At 35.5% G+C, this 15186-nt stretch overlaps 1 protein-coding gene across 1 annotated transcript in view; it reads left to right on the top strand.

Moving 5' to 3' along the window:
- CCDC171 (coiled-coil domain containing 171) overlaps window positions 1-14774 on the top strand; it is a 155518-nt gene extending 140744 nt beyond the window's left edge. The window contains exon 26 of the mRNA XM_058827369.1: window positions 14514-14774. Coding sequence (XP_058683352.1) covers window positions 14514-14527 — 14 coding nt within the window. The 3' untranslated portion in view covers window positions 14528-14774. The remainder of the gene's footprint in view (window positions 1-14513) is intronic.
- Window positions 14775-15186: the final 412 nt, after the last annotated feature.

Raw genomic sequence — 15186 nt, 5'->3', positions numbered from 1 at the left:
AGAGCTGGGGACTCGGCAGAGGGCCAAAGGAGGGTGGGATGCAGGGTTGGTCAAGGCATGAACACATAGGCCTGCTTCATTTCAACAGCCATACACTGCTTTTTTTTATACTCTTTTCATTTTACAGCCTTTTTTTTTTTTTTTAAACCTGAAATTAAATGAGGACCTCTCATGAGCCACTGCGCTCCAGGCATAAGAAATTGTAATGTCTGGCTTCCAGAAACTGTCCCGTCAAAATGTGCTTCTGATTAGGTGGCTTAATTACAGCTGTGAAAACAATGTTGATTTAGGCCTCAAGATTCCAGTGCATGTCAGCCGTTATTAGCTAGCCTTGGACTGAAGCCACCATTTTAAAACTCTGTACCACTAAAGTCACACACTGCCTGACAACTTTTTATTTAGGCAGAAATGTTGCCAGAAGCAACACATTTTATGCAAAATATTTTTCATTGCGCGAATTTCAAATGTGACACAGTTGATGGACATAAAATGGGTAGTTATGGGTGGACCCCACCAAGTCCAAAACCTAACTTTTGCAAAAAACCCGTACCCCAACATATCCCCCTCCCCCATTTCAAATAGTTTTTTCTAAAGTTTGACTGACATAATGCTTAATTTTAATTCCTTTAATTCAGTTTTATTCCAAATCCAGCATGTTGGTTTAACCACCCAATTTTATTGCATCTAAATTTTCCTGACAGTTTCATTTGCTGTTGGGAAATAAAATTGCCATTTTTGCAACATGGGAAATAATGGCTAGTTTCAAAACCAATATGTTTGAAACTTCCTTTGCCTGAAGCAGGTTAAGGCACACACTCAATTTACTTTAGGGGAAAAAAGCTCATTAAATAGTTTTTAATATTTTAATATAATTTAAGTAACTGCTTTCACAGTGGGAAGGCTTATTAGGCCCATGTATTTACACCTGCAGAGAGGTAAATGTTTGGATAATTGGGTGGTTTCCAATAATTCAGTTTTTCAGTTGCAGGGTTAATGCTGTAAACAGTGTAAATGGACAGAAAGAGTGCTGCATTTAAACATTACATTTCCACTTGTAGCATTTTACTTTCAAGTGCTTAAGAAAGAGGCTTAAGTGGAGTTTGTTTGGGTTTTTTGGGATTTTTCTTTGTTTTGCTTTGTTTTGTTTTGTTTTTTTGTTGTTTGGTCTGTTCTTCAGCTCTCCTTAATGACATGAATTGGCTAAGGAATGCTCGAGAATGTGTGTGGGTGTGGGTGTTAACTCTCAGCAGAGGTCGGTACTTTGGAAAAGTAAGATCTACATTCTCACTTCATTGTTGCTATGAAATTCCAAATGTCCATGCTGTGTGGTTTAATGGAAACCAAGAAGTTCCTAAATGACCCGCAGGTTTGTTCTGCTGTTAAGGATAAAACAAATCTTTCAAATCATTGGCTAAGTCAGAAAAAAGAGTAGGGTCGTGTTTTCAGGAAGGTAATCTCCTTCCCTTTTTTTTTCCTTCATGGTTTGCATTTCTATGGCATTAGAAATGTGTTTCTAGTGAGGTACTGGAACTACCAGCTCACAAACAAGGATCCTCAGTTCCCAGGACTGAAAACAAGACACTTGGAAGCTAAAGCTGTATTCATCTCTTACCCTAAATGCAGACCAGTGCAACAATTGTACCTTCAGGAGCAACTAATTGGAAATGGATTTCGAGAAACTAATGATTTGGATAAGGAATCAATTCTAAAATGCAGATTCAAGTTTGTCCTGTAAAAAATCATCATGCATTCATTCTCTGCCTGCAGCAGATTAGTGGAGAGCAAGGCAGTGGATGCCTACACTTTGTTAGTTTTCAAAGGAGGAATACTGGAATGAGCTAATCTTCTGTTTTCTTTGCAAATACTAGGTGGCGTTTCCTGAAAAAGAAGGTTTCAGAAATGCCCCAGTTGCTGTGAAGGGCAGCTGTAAGTCAGGAGACAACCATGTGATAGCTTTTTCCCTATTAGACACTTTTGTACTAGTCTTTTGAAATGTATTTCATTGGTAATGCAAAATGACTTTTATTCATCAGCCACATACATTTGCTTCCTGTTGGCTACACACTGCTGTTTCTTTTGCCTTCTTCTCACACCTATCATAGGAATATTTCCAGGACATCAAATTAAAAGAAGCATTCATATATTATTACATATATTGTTAATGCTGCAGTAGAAATGAAAGTATTGGGAGTGCTAGACAGGCTGTTATTTCGAGAACTGGATATTATAGACCAGGACATTTAACCCTGGGAAAAAGTTTTTACAAAAGAACAGAGCCAAGGATACAATTTTACTGCCTTTATAGAAGAAAAGGAATATTCTCTACAAAGGCAGACAAATTCACTTCTTTCCAGACTCAAGGACTTTTACTCAGGCCACAAGGTGCTTCCTCCTCCCTTTTGAAGAAGTTATTTCAAGAAAGAGAGCCAGGAAGCTTCTATTATTCCCTGCTAAACTGTGGGTTAAACATAAAGGGAATGTCTGTTTGTTCTGAGACTATGAATTTGCTGAGAAATTTTTGGAGGGGATTAAAGCATAGCTGTGCCTGAATGAGTCTAGCATAGATGCTTAAATGGTGAGTGAATCCATGCAATCCAGTCTGTCATCTTCCTGATATTTTTTTGACATTTTAAATTTAGATCCTACAAGTTATACTGTTGTGAATAATTATTTTCTTGTTTTCACACCTGTTTGGTTTTCTGTTTCAAGCTGAGTATGTAAAGCACTGTTTATAAGGAGTAAATTCAGTGCTGATCTTCAGATATTAACTCTGATTAAGAGTGCAAGATATATAGATGCACCCTGTGGGTTGCAGTTCACTTGATCAGGATGATAGATAATAGAAAGACAGTTTTTGTCCTTTTGCTGTTCTTGTTTACTTTATACTACTAGCTCACTGCCTAGATCACAGGGGAAAAAGAAGATTAGAGTATGACCTAGGGCACTGTTGCCAGGAGCCTGTCTCTTTCTCAGCTAGCCTCAGAAACACAGGTATGTGCAGCATGCACTTTTAATGTAGCATGACTAATATTACATGCATCCATTAAGAAGAATAATAATTTTTTAAAAAAATACATATATATGCACACACACACACACTTTAGCTTTTGTAAAGGAAAATCTCATGTTAAGAGGTTTGTGTTTCCCTCTGGATGGCAGAGAGGCAGTCATGGCTCCACCAGCAGATCATTCGGTGCCAGATAGCAGTCAACCTTCCCTCCACAGGAGAAAACTGTCTCTGATGCTCTGTCTCCTTTTAGTTTCTGCTTCTGGTGCACAGACTGGGGGGAAGGTCATGGGGCATAAGGTTGAATATTGTCTCTATCCTAGGTCCCCCAGCAGATTTTTACTGTCAGAACTAACCTCACTAGTCCACACAGGGGAGGGTGGATCCCCTTCAGGCCAAAGTGAGATAGTGAGTGTGGTAGAGAAGAGTAGCTGCACACTACAACAGTCAATTTTGTGCCTTTCTAGAATTTATGAAATCAGATTGTTTTCCTGTTGGCTTGTTAATGCTCTTTCCCCCTGCCTTCTATAATAGTGCAAGTTCCCATCTTTTTCAACTGCAGAAAAAACCTTTGCATTCCTGTGACATTGTGACATTTGCAATAGAGTAGCCTATGTCTTGTAAAAATAAATATATTTGCCTACTTCTATTGGCTTGCATTTTTTACTTTAAGCATAAAAGTTAATATGAGAAATGAAGAAAAACCAAGTCTTTGAAATATATTAGAGTATGACTTACAGAGATAGAAAGACAGGAAATTCAATTAATGGACAAAGCATAATATTGTTCTTAACACATAATTTTATTCCTGTAATGTTGGCATGATTTAAGGGAATACAGACAGGAAGTTACATCTTCGTCTTCCTTTTTATTGGGTCTTACATATTTAAGACACACTGTTTAATTTCTACCCATCAGGGATATATTTATTTATTGTTTCTAAGTTGTATAAAAAAAATTTTCATTTAGTTCTGTGAAACCCATATTATGTAGAGAAGGCACAGTTTTTCTAGTTGATCATAGTGAGGACCTATTTTGTCCAGAGATTGAACTCTGTCCAGAAGATTGACCTGTTGAATAAACTAATCACTGAACAAATTTTTAAAATGGGAAATGAGCACTCCATAGGGTAGAGCTTTATTGTCAGCTAAAAGGATGCTATTATAATATTGATCTTGATTATTCAAATAGCATTTGTTTACATGAGTTTATTTATCAATTCAGTTCAGGAAAGGGATTTAGAAAGAAATGTTCATCTTAAACTGCAGTTTCACTTCCCTATTATACAAGAATTTGGGTGGAAAGGAGGGTACCTTTAAAATGAACAGCGAGTAATAAAATTTTCTAAAAATATGGTCACAGATAGTTTGATTAATCACCAGCAGTTTCCCTGATACATGTGATGATATTAGGAAAGCAGTGACATTATTTCATCCTTTTCATATGGTGTAGCTCCTTGAATTCCCAAAGGAATACCTATTTTCAGAGAGGCATCCTTGGAGCTCTTAAAGCCACACTGATTTCTGACACCGTTCCTTTGGATCTGGGTCTCAACTGAAATTGGTCCATAAACTGATAGCTGACTCAGTAAATGTTGCCACAAAGGTGACATTGCAACACTTGCCTCTCTTAAATTTGTATCTTCACCAGTAATTTGAAAGACTTTTATTCTATCTGTGTGACGCAGATGATTTGACATGTACAGTTTCTGAAGGCCAGAACCACAATAATGAAACAATTCACTAATTTTTCAGCTTTTTTTTGGTACTGAGGGTCTCCTTTGATCACAAAAGGATCATCTTGTATGGTGCTTATATGTTTATGGTCAGGGGCCTGTTAGTCTTTCAAAGCCTGTGTGACATCAAGTTTCCTTTCACAAGGTCTATTAAATCCATTGCATTCTTTTGGGAGTCTGTGCATTAAACATTGTAACTTAACTAGGGCTTTGCAAAGTTTCCTGACACATCAAGTCATACAGTTTAATTTTAATTTGTATATGTCAAAACATACTATTGCTTTAAGTATCTTTAGTTTAATTTAATAACTTGCTGAAGTTTACTGTGCTTTTAAATATGAGATGTTTTAGAGGACTTTAATCTCAATGGGAGCTCTAAGTAAAGAAATTTAAGGTATAATTCTGCAATGTACAAGGCACAAATTACTGAAACATCCCTGTTTTGGAGTTGGGTTGTTTTAGAAAACGTAATTTTTTAAACTTGTATTACACTTTTCTGGTTTTACTAACCAAAAAACTGAAAAACACTTTCATAAATCTTCTATATTCTTCATGACTTTTAGAAGTTTTACATACCTGATGAAATTTGGAGTGTTGAATGTGTTGGTGGTTTCTGGGTTTTGGGCTATTTTTATTTGCTTGTTTGTTGTATGGGGTGGTGGTATCTGTTTTTGTTAGTTTGAGGTTTCTTTTGTTTTTTGGGTTTTTTTTTTAACTTTGCTTTCAGAACACACATTTGGCTTAAATATATATGAAAGGTTGAAATTTCATTAGCATATTTTAAATGTTTATTCACATAAAATATAATTGGTATGGAGGAAATATTGGTTCCGTTTGCTTAGTGAACTCACTTGAACTGCGTATTCAACCTCATAGAAAGAGATTATCTAGTATCTGGGCTAAGAAGAATTCTTGAAGGCTATGCTCAGGAATCTAGTAAGTATAAAAAGTTCTGTTCAAATAATTATTAGATGTTTTTTATTTAATTTCAGTCTGAAATATAATTGTATATATAGATTTGGCCAAAACCAACAAAGACAGTAAACCCAGCTCACCCACACTCAAGTTGTTTATAATTGATAAGCTTGATTCCTTGCCCAGTTAATGTAATTTGTATCTTGAATTTACAGAAGACCTATGTATTAGCCATCAGCTGAAAGAGCCTGAAATACTTTTCCTTGGCTATTCAGATATCAACTGATACTTTGTAAGCAATACTGCTGGAAAACCAACTGTTCTCCCTGACTTACCATTTCTGTTAAAAAATTGCCCTTTAGAACTCTGTTGAAGATACACTGCTTCAGATATCGCATGTAATCTACTGGAGAAGGAGTAATTCCCTCCTGAAGTTGCTTCAGCTAAGTTTTAATGGGGATCAACGAACATTAAACAACTTGAGTAAGCAAACGAAACTTAGAAAACTATACTAAACCTACAAGGAGCTAAATGTACCTCTTTCTGGTGAATCTTTTTCTAATCTAATTTATGGTGGAGTGGGATGAAGCCCTTTTCAGGATTTTGGCTAGGAGGTAGAAGCTACACATCTGCAGTAGGCTATCCAGAAAATCTACATGCATTGGCCAGTGCTAAAAGGATGGAACCCTTTGTTCTCCTAATGCCTTGATGATTTTAATAATAAACCTTCATTTTGAGAAAATTAAATTGGCAGTAACAGTGGTTCACTTCTAAACATGTAGTATAAATTAGTCGTTCCTTGCTCCGTCACTAGAGGATCTTTCTTTAAAGAGACTACTCAGTTTAATACAGTTATTTAGATTAACTGACATTCAGATTAGCCTGTAGGCTAATGCAACTGTCCAGGTGTTCTGACTCAAAATCCAAGTGTTTGTATTTTGTATATGAGATTCCAATCAGTCTGTTTTTGAAATAGGTTGCATAAACCATGTCTGTATCCAGTATCCAGTTTATGGTCCTAGTTCCATTTGTCTCCAGTGAGTGAATTTTGATCTACTCCTCAATAGTCGATAGTAAAGGCTATGTCAGATCTTGACATCAGCATTTCCGTTGTCATTTCAGGATTACGAACAACACCAGATTATAATCTCAGTACCTAGTGAACCAAAATAAAATTTGTTCACTTACAACATCTACAGTAATATTATTCACTATGGGTCCATGCATGTCCCTGACACTTCATTTTAATTCTGAGTAATGCCATTTTCCTACATGGAATCTGAGTGAGGTGTTCATTACAATTTTTTCATTCCTGCAAAACTATCCACTTCTGCATTAGCAGCCTCTTCCAGAGGTGAATTACAATTCCTTATGATTTGCTGCCATTCACCACCTTTCATAAAGACAAGTTGGTTCTATGTTCTTCCTATAACTTCCTGTCATGGAGGAGTCTGCTTTACATCTTAATCAATGTATTTCCTTTCTTGTTTTCCTTACTTCATGTTTAGGACTTCTCTTGAGCTTCTATTTTCTACAGTCTCGATGTCTGCTTTGCTTTGTGAAAATAAAATTTCACAAAATTTTTCCACACAAAATAAAATTGTGTGGAAAAAATGCCCTTTCAAAGATTTTTAGAGCACTACAAGGGGACTTTTCTATGCAGATAGGCTTATAAAGAAAATAAATTACATAACCTATATTAGCTTGCTGTAGTTTAGCAAACCAGAATCTTAAAGGGCTACGTGGATAGTTTTTTTAGACCTGTCATGTTAGAACTGTGGTAGTTGAAACCCATAATGCCACTTTGGCTTTCATAATTTCACTGTCTGGACATCAGTGCTCAATCCATACTCTTCCACCCTCTTCAGCAAAGAGCACTTGGGCATCATCAGTACTTATTACATACGTATCGACTTTTTAAGGAACTTTTCTGACCTACTCCATATTTTTATATAGAAATATACTTGAGAGATCTAGTGAGCAAACTGAAGTATTCTCAAGGCATCTGTCAGCAAAGCAACAGTGAATGTGTTTGGTCTTGTTTTTCTATAAGCTATGAAGTGAATCCTAAAATGTTGATTTCCATATTTTTAATAGATCATTTGTTTCTTAGCTACATAGATCCATATTTCTAAAAATATTCCTAAAAAGTATTGTGTATTTGGCAGAAATACATAAGAAAAATCTTCTGAATATCCAAAGATATTTTAATGCAAGAAAGCTGAGTCATAAAGACACTTTCATTGTTTGCAGACATTCCCTCTCTATGTCGTTAAGTGCTAATATTGCAAATAAATTACATTTTCTCCTCTTTCCCCTTGAAACCAAATTGGTGTTACAGTATATTAAGTATAAAGTGATTTTACCAAATCAGTGTAATTACTCTTTTTGCCAAAATTGCTGTCATTATTAGCTCTGGGATAGTTTTTGGTAAGAGATAAATAAATGCACTGCTGGCAAAGGTCCACTGTCCTTGTTCCATTTTGTAGCAGAATGCCTAAATTGTAGTTGTGCCGGTTCGTCGCAAACAGACAAAAAGGAAGGTAGCATTTTGCTGTGTGTGAGCAGTTAGAGGGCAAGCAGACACTGTGCACCTTGACCACCTATTATGAAGCTTTTTGCTGCAATGTCAAGTGAAAGCGAGTTAATTGGGTGAAGCTGTAGAGCATGTTAGGGGCATGGTAAAGGGTTGCTGTCTGACAGCTGAATGTCAGCAGAAGCTAGTGAAGTGTGGCTGAGAGACAGAGACCTGTCACAAAGTTCATGTGGACTGTAGCACAGTTAGGGAGATGAAACGTGGTTCTGTCTCACTTTCTCCCTCATTGCATTCAAGCACCTTAAGATTTCACACTGTATGTGTCAACCCTTGTACTCTAAGCTGTTTTCTCCTAACACTTCTGCATTCAAATGATTGGACAGAAGATGCTAATGTTTGGCAAAATGAATGTAAATATACTTCTTTCCTTTTTCTGCTAGAGCAGCAGTATACATGCTACTCAGATGAAACTTTGAAGGCTTACATCAGACAGTCCTCTGGATAGGAATTTGGATAATGGCTGAATACATATCTCATGAGAATATGAAGTATGACACTTTAAATAGTGAAAAAGGGACTGTTTTCGCAGAAGAAAAATCTAAGTGGGGGGGGACTACTTTGTGAGCTGGTAGTGTCTTAGCATCATGTTGTGAGTCTTTTAGTTTCTGATTGTTGTCTTCTTCTCCCTTTCTTGCTAGAAAGAAACCAAGAGCCAGGGGGAACCACGAATGACATACTGATTTAAGGCAATGAGAAGCTGGGAGAAAAGTCACATATCAGGAAAGCCTTCTTTGGAGCAGGAGAGGCATCAGTTACATGCAGAGATGATCTTACACACTGTTGTGAAACATAGAGTGGTGCCATAATAGGAAGTGTACTGTACCTTTCAATGTTGTTTGCAGTGTGCAGCACAAAGTAAAGCAATAGTGATTTGGGTTGGTCACCCAGTCTAAATAAATGAATAAATAAATAGAAGTTGCTTCCATTCTTGAGAAAGTGGAAAGACAGTGGTAGGTATCATGGGCAAAAAGTACGAAGACCTAAAGTACTAAAGGTTCTAAAAGGACTAAGTACTAAAGAATTTGGAAACTTGGATTGAAATCAAAACAGACCAATCATTTCACCATAAAAAACACAGCAAGGCTTTATTTGTCTAATATTTTGGTATTAACGATGCAGTGCAGAGAATTTGACCTAAAAAAGGGAAACTTCCCTGTGTATTCCAATGAAGCATCTGAAACAAAGTGTTACGGCATAGACTGTGTGTGGAATTTGGCCAAAACTTGTAGAAAGCAGCAAAATTAGCAATGCAGAACCAAGTTACTTGTTTTTAAGCCAACAAAACATTGAAGATAAAGTGTTCATCGGGTATGATAAGCCATCCAGTCCTGTGTGTTCTTTAAATATACCAGGTTTAAGTGCGTTTGAATGAAACAGAATTTTCTTTTAGGAAAGCAAATACAATATATAATGAAATCTTGCTCTTAATTGCTTTTAATTGAGCCTCCAGAGTGTGATTTCACTGAATGAATTAAATGCAAGAGCATTTGGAAAGTAAGAAAAAAATTGTAATTTCCCAAAATTACAGACACATATTTGTTTAAAAACTCCTGAAAGTGGAAGAGGGAATTCTTGTTAATGAAAAAAGCCATTAGTATTGTTGGCTAGCAACACCCAAAGTGTGTTGTGTGTGTCTACCTTTCTGACTTAATATGGAATGAATTGGCAGCCCATTGAATTATTCTCTGATAGCAAATTGTTTGCACAATCCAGGCAGGAGTGCTGACAATTAAAATTTATACTGAGTGTTACCGTTTCCTTACATTTTGTCAGAGCACCAATTTAGTCCTACTGCCTCAGCATACAGAATTGGATCATTGACACGGGAAGCAAACTTTCCAGTTTTGGTCATACAATTCCTGCTTTGAAAAAGCTTGTAACTAGCACTGTACTGCACTGACATCCATGCACATATCATAGTTTACGTTTCAAATACCATTTTGTAGCATTTTATTTGATTATTTCACTGAGAGTAAGAAATTGCTCTTGGAGCTACTTTTAACAGAAAAAACCAACAAAACAATGACAACAACAACAACAACAACAACAAAACCCAACAAAAAATCAGCAATACTGGAAGTCCCTTGGCATTGTCTGGCAAAAGGCCAGACAATGGTTTTGGAAATAGTCTGAGTAGGAGGTTGTGAATCATCTGACAATGTACATCTTTATAGGGAAATAGGGTTTCCACATAAGTACTGCAAAATGGTTATTGAAGACACTGGGGTTTTTTTAACACGCACTGGAATTGATATTGCAGCAGTGAAAGGATACAAGCTGAAAGATAGCATAGGTGGGAGAAGCTGAAGAGAATATTATTGGCCATTTGATTTGCTGTCTACTGGTATTGCTGTGTATTTGCATGTACTGAAGTTGGGCTGAGAGAAGTGAGCATCAGAAATCAATTGTGGAGAAATATATTGACTGTTTCTCACTTTTCCCCCACCATTCTCTGCATCTGTGCTTAACTTAAAATTCTTCCTACTCTTGAGAAACTGCTACTGCCTTTCCAGGGATTTTAGGGGTCGCTAGAATTCTGAAGAAACTACAGCTTACTCCTCCCTCTGCATTTCTACTTACTGACAGGCATGCTCACACACCTAAGTGTCCTGTATTCTGGAAAATTACAGATCACATTTTGGCCTTGTAATTCAACAGTTTTGTTTCATTTACATTGAGATGTAACACTGCACTTGTTATTACACCTACATTATCACATAGGTAGGGAACTGTCATAACTTGTATTCCGTATTAAACTTCATGACCTTTTGTGTCTTACTTGGTCTCTTCTGATTCGAAGCAATTTCATGGCATTTTTACCTCAGCTGAAGCCAGTTGTTATTGTGTGCATAACCTAGAAGCCTTAATGCACAAAAATATTATCTCTATTTATTTTTCCGATTTTCTAATAATATTTTTTTTTAATAAGGTAGCATGTTACATGTCAGAAGGAAGCAGAAGTTTGGGCTACTGTGTTTTGAAATTGAGTATTTGAATGCAGTTTGAAGTGACAAAAATTAATGGTGAGAAACCTGAGAAGTGAAAGAAGTTGTAGTAGTAACACACATAGCTGAGGGAAATTGAAAAGCTGTGAAAATTGTCCAGTAAAATTGCCTTTGTGTAGATTTTCAAGGCTGAAACCGTTCTGACTAATTTGCAGCTTCAGCTATAGATTTTTCTCCTACAAATGAAGATAAACAGTATACTTGTAACAGTTTATTTCCTTATGTAATTATCTGCACCAATGTCATAACACATGCATAGTCTTCTAATTTCAAGTCTTCAGCTGTGCACATTTTTTCACAAATATGGATATACAAAAGCAAAATGATCACAACATGATGCTTTTGAGTAGGCTGACATTGTGATAAAAACATTAGGGTGTAGTAATGATGGTATGAAAATAGTCCATCACAATATCATCATAATAAAACAACCCACTATAAATGAATTTTAACTGTGGTAAAACAGCTCATATATCATGAGACAACCTTCAAACTAGATCCTAAATTTGACTGTAGGTTAGTCACAGGGCAACCATAGAGAAGAACTGGTTTAGAAATCTTTTCCACGTCTAATAAAAAATTGCTTGAGTTAACTAAGGTTTTGAAAGCAATTATTCCATAATATAGATTAACTTTTCATATTTTGTTTTTGAGAAAACGTATTTTGTAAACCTAAGTGATCAAACTTTGAAAACTGTGCACAGGATATGACCAATTACTATGTTCCATGAATATTTTGAAAGCATATTTTTGCTAGACATATGTGTCCTGGTGAAGTGCAACAGTTCAGATGGAGTCATGTACGGCTTACAGGGTAAATAACAGTGCTGTGCTAAAGATTTACGTGAACAGACACCTTATTTCAGATAAATAATTCCTCTTTTAAAAATTACCTAAATGCATATTTATATGATGGATTATCACCATCCAGCTTTGGCATAGTCATTTGAGTTTGCTATTTTAAAACATGTTTTAGAAAGGTGTCTAAATACAATAATGATGAAAGAGGTCTGTTGGGGAAATTATAACTGCCTTTGAAATTTCTCTGTAAAGGTATGTGTTCAGAAAATGAATATTATAACAGTTCTGAGTATTTTTTCTTCCAGCCTATAGGGTACTGTTTTTTTATTCATCATGAGGGTATATAAAGATATTGGATCAAAATAGTTCTTAGGAGTAAGAGCCTCTTACTCTATTAAATCTGATTTCCCTTCTGTTCAATGAGTAGTCTTCTGTTCTGTGTAAGAACTACAGCACAGGCTCTAGATAACTAAATCGGAGCTCCCTTCCCCCCCCCAACAGTGAAGCTTTTACTGTAACACAGTCTATTGACTTGCTGCCAATCATTAAGTTTCGTACATTTTTTTTGCAACTCTCAAAGGAAATATGATTTCTTATCTCTTTACTGGGATTTTGATGCCATATTTTTTAAAAAAAACCCTCACTACAACTTGGAAAAGAGTAATATGTGAGTGTAATCATAGCATGAGATTTTTCATTCATTGTGGTATGCTGATTAATTGAGCTGTTGAAAGCAGTACAAACCTATGTGTTTAAATTTTCCTGAATATTTGTTATCCAGAGTGAAACACACTTGTAGCTTGCAGCTTATTGATTTAATTTTTTTTACACATGGAAGTTTTTTTAGAACATCACAAGTTGTTTGTGTATTACTGTTGTAATGGTTTTAATGAATGTTTCTTATTTTAGAGACAATTTTGTGTACTAAGCATACAAAGAACGGGCTGTTAATTGATGTATTACCCTTCACTGAGATCTCATTTCAGATCTGCTGGTGCACTGTGATCACATTTGTGCATTGGCTTTTTAGTGGTTCTCATTTGGTAGAGAGTTGAGCCCAGAAGGGCTGAAAAACTAGAGTGTTACAAATCTTCCTTGCAAGTCCTGCAGGTTATCTGATCCTCATCAGACCTATAATTTAGAAAAACTCAGGGCACTACCTCATTTTAAGTACATACTTGAAACAGTCATCTAAATTTGCTACTGTATGGGTTCTTAATGAAGATCTAGCATAACCTAGTAGTTTACAGTGGCTGCAATATAGCTTGTGGTGAATCAGGAAATCAAAAGAGTCCATATCAAAGGGAACTGTTGAAGTAGGTCTTAGAGGCAACAACTGATTTTTCTTCAACAGTGATAACAGAGCAAAGGGGAATCTTTCATGAATGTGTCTTTATACATATAATTGAGACTGGATTTGTTGAAATATGAATATGCACACACCCTTCACCTGTCTCCTGATACGTATGAGTTTGTGTGTCTGTATATATGGGTTATGCCTCAATGTGTGTGTGTTTATACATGCATTTATACTCTTTCTTAAAATTTACACTCTCCCGAAGACAGAGTGTTCTAAACCCTAAAGATACTGTAATGGTCATTCAGTATGTTAATTTCTATTCCATAATTATGCTTTGCATGTGATGCTTTCACGTATTATAAGACCTGATGAAATTTTTGTTATTTTCACACCACGTAGTGTATTGGTAAAGGGCAGAAGAGCAACATGGCATTGAGTTTTTTTTTATTTGTTAAGGGGAATACAGAATGTCTTTCTTCGCCATTTTTTAGAGAATTATTAGTACTGATATAGTGATATTATCCATTATCTTTCAAACTATGATGCCTGATGTTTTGGTGCTGGAAATTCTTTAATGTTGAATTTTAACTAGTCTAACCTTTAGATCTGTTTGACTGAATGTTGAAACTCATTGAAATATGAATCATGTTCCCATCAACGTACATTCAGTATATATTTTCTGGCCATTTTCTTACAGGCTAGTATTTGAAGAGTATTAAGTGTTTGATTTCAACTGATGATAAAATATATTTAAAAATTAGCAAATACGTTCCATGGTTAGCATGGCATACATTTCTTATATATATTTCTTAGTAACAGTGACAGGGAGATTGTGGAAAAAGTTGGTTTATTTGATAAAAAAGAAATCTGGTAATTGTAATGAGGAGGGGGTAAAAGTTCTCTGTAAGTATTGTAGCACTTCAAATACAGAAGATTATTTTTTTCTAATACTTCCTTGGCAGAATAACCGAGAAAATATCCTTTGTTTCTTCTTATTAAATATGACTTTTGGTTCTCAGGTATCAAAGTAAGTGTTTAAAAGAAGAAGCAAGCACTCGCAAATACTTCATATACATACCTTTGTGAAAGGAGTTTAACAGTAAATGTAGATTCTCTTTTTGCTTTGTTTTTTTACTCTTTATTTATCATTCCAGGAAACAAGAGGTAATTCAAACATCAGCGTGGCTCCAAGCTAGAAATTCAGCCTGACCAGAGTTCTATCTCAGACTTTTTGGCATTGCGAGCTGAACCTGACACATCCTACAGTGTTATGCAAAACAGAGACAGTTCTCTGTCTTCGATCTGTTTCTTCAACCTGGATGTCACATCCAATCCCAGAAGAACAATGGAAAATGGATTTTCAAATTCTTAGTATCAATAATCTTCAAGAAGGAAAAAATTATATTAATGTAAAATGATGCAATTAAAGTGTATTTTTTTTGTTATCTTTGAATTGTAGTTCAATATTTGTATTTTTTTTACATTAATTTTATGGTTTTATGAAAATGTGCATTTGTATGTTCACATTTCTGCACTTGTCAGTTTTGCACACTGAAGCAGTTATTTCTTTAAACTTTTATTTATTGCAGTTGTTCATTTTTTATGTAGTATATTTTTAAATGTTAAAGAATGACACATTTTGGGTAATTTTCCTCAGTCTTAAAAAAAAAAATCAATAAGCCATTTTAGTCTCTATCTATCAAAGTTGTTTCATACTTGTCTATTTTAAAGCAGGACTGCAATACTTTAATAGGATTGAGAGAGCTATTTGAAATGTATGCCAATGATTCCTGTCATTTCATGGCAGCCCTGCCATGGTTCACTGAG

The sequence above is a fragment of the Poecile atricapillus genome, chromosome Z (genome assembly GCF_030490865.1).
Source record: "Poecile atricapillus isolate bPoeAtr1 chromosome Z, bPoeAtr1.hap1, whole genome shotgun sequence".
Classification (NCBI taxonomy): Eukaryota; Metazoa; Chordata; class Aves; order Passeriformes; family Paridae; genus Poecile; species Poecile atricapillus.
This window is presented reverse-complemented; position numbering and strand designations above follow the sequence as displayed.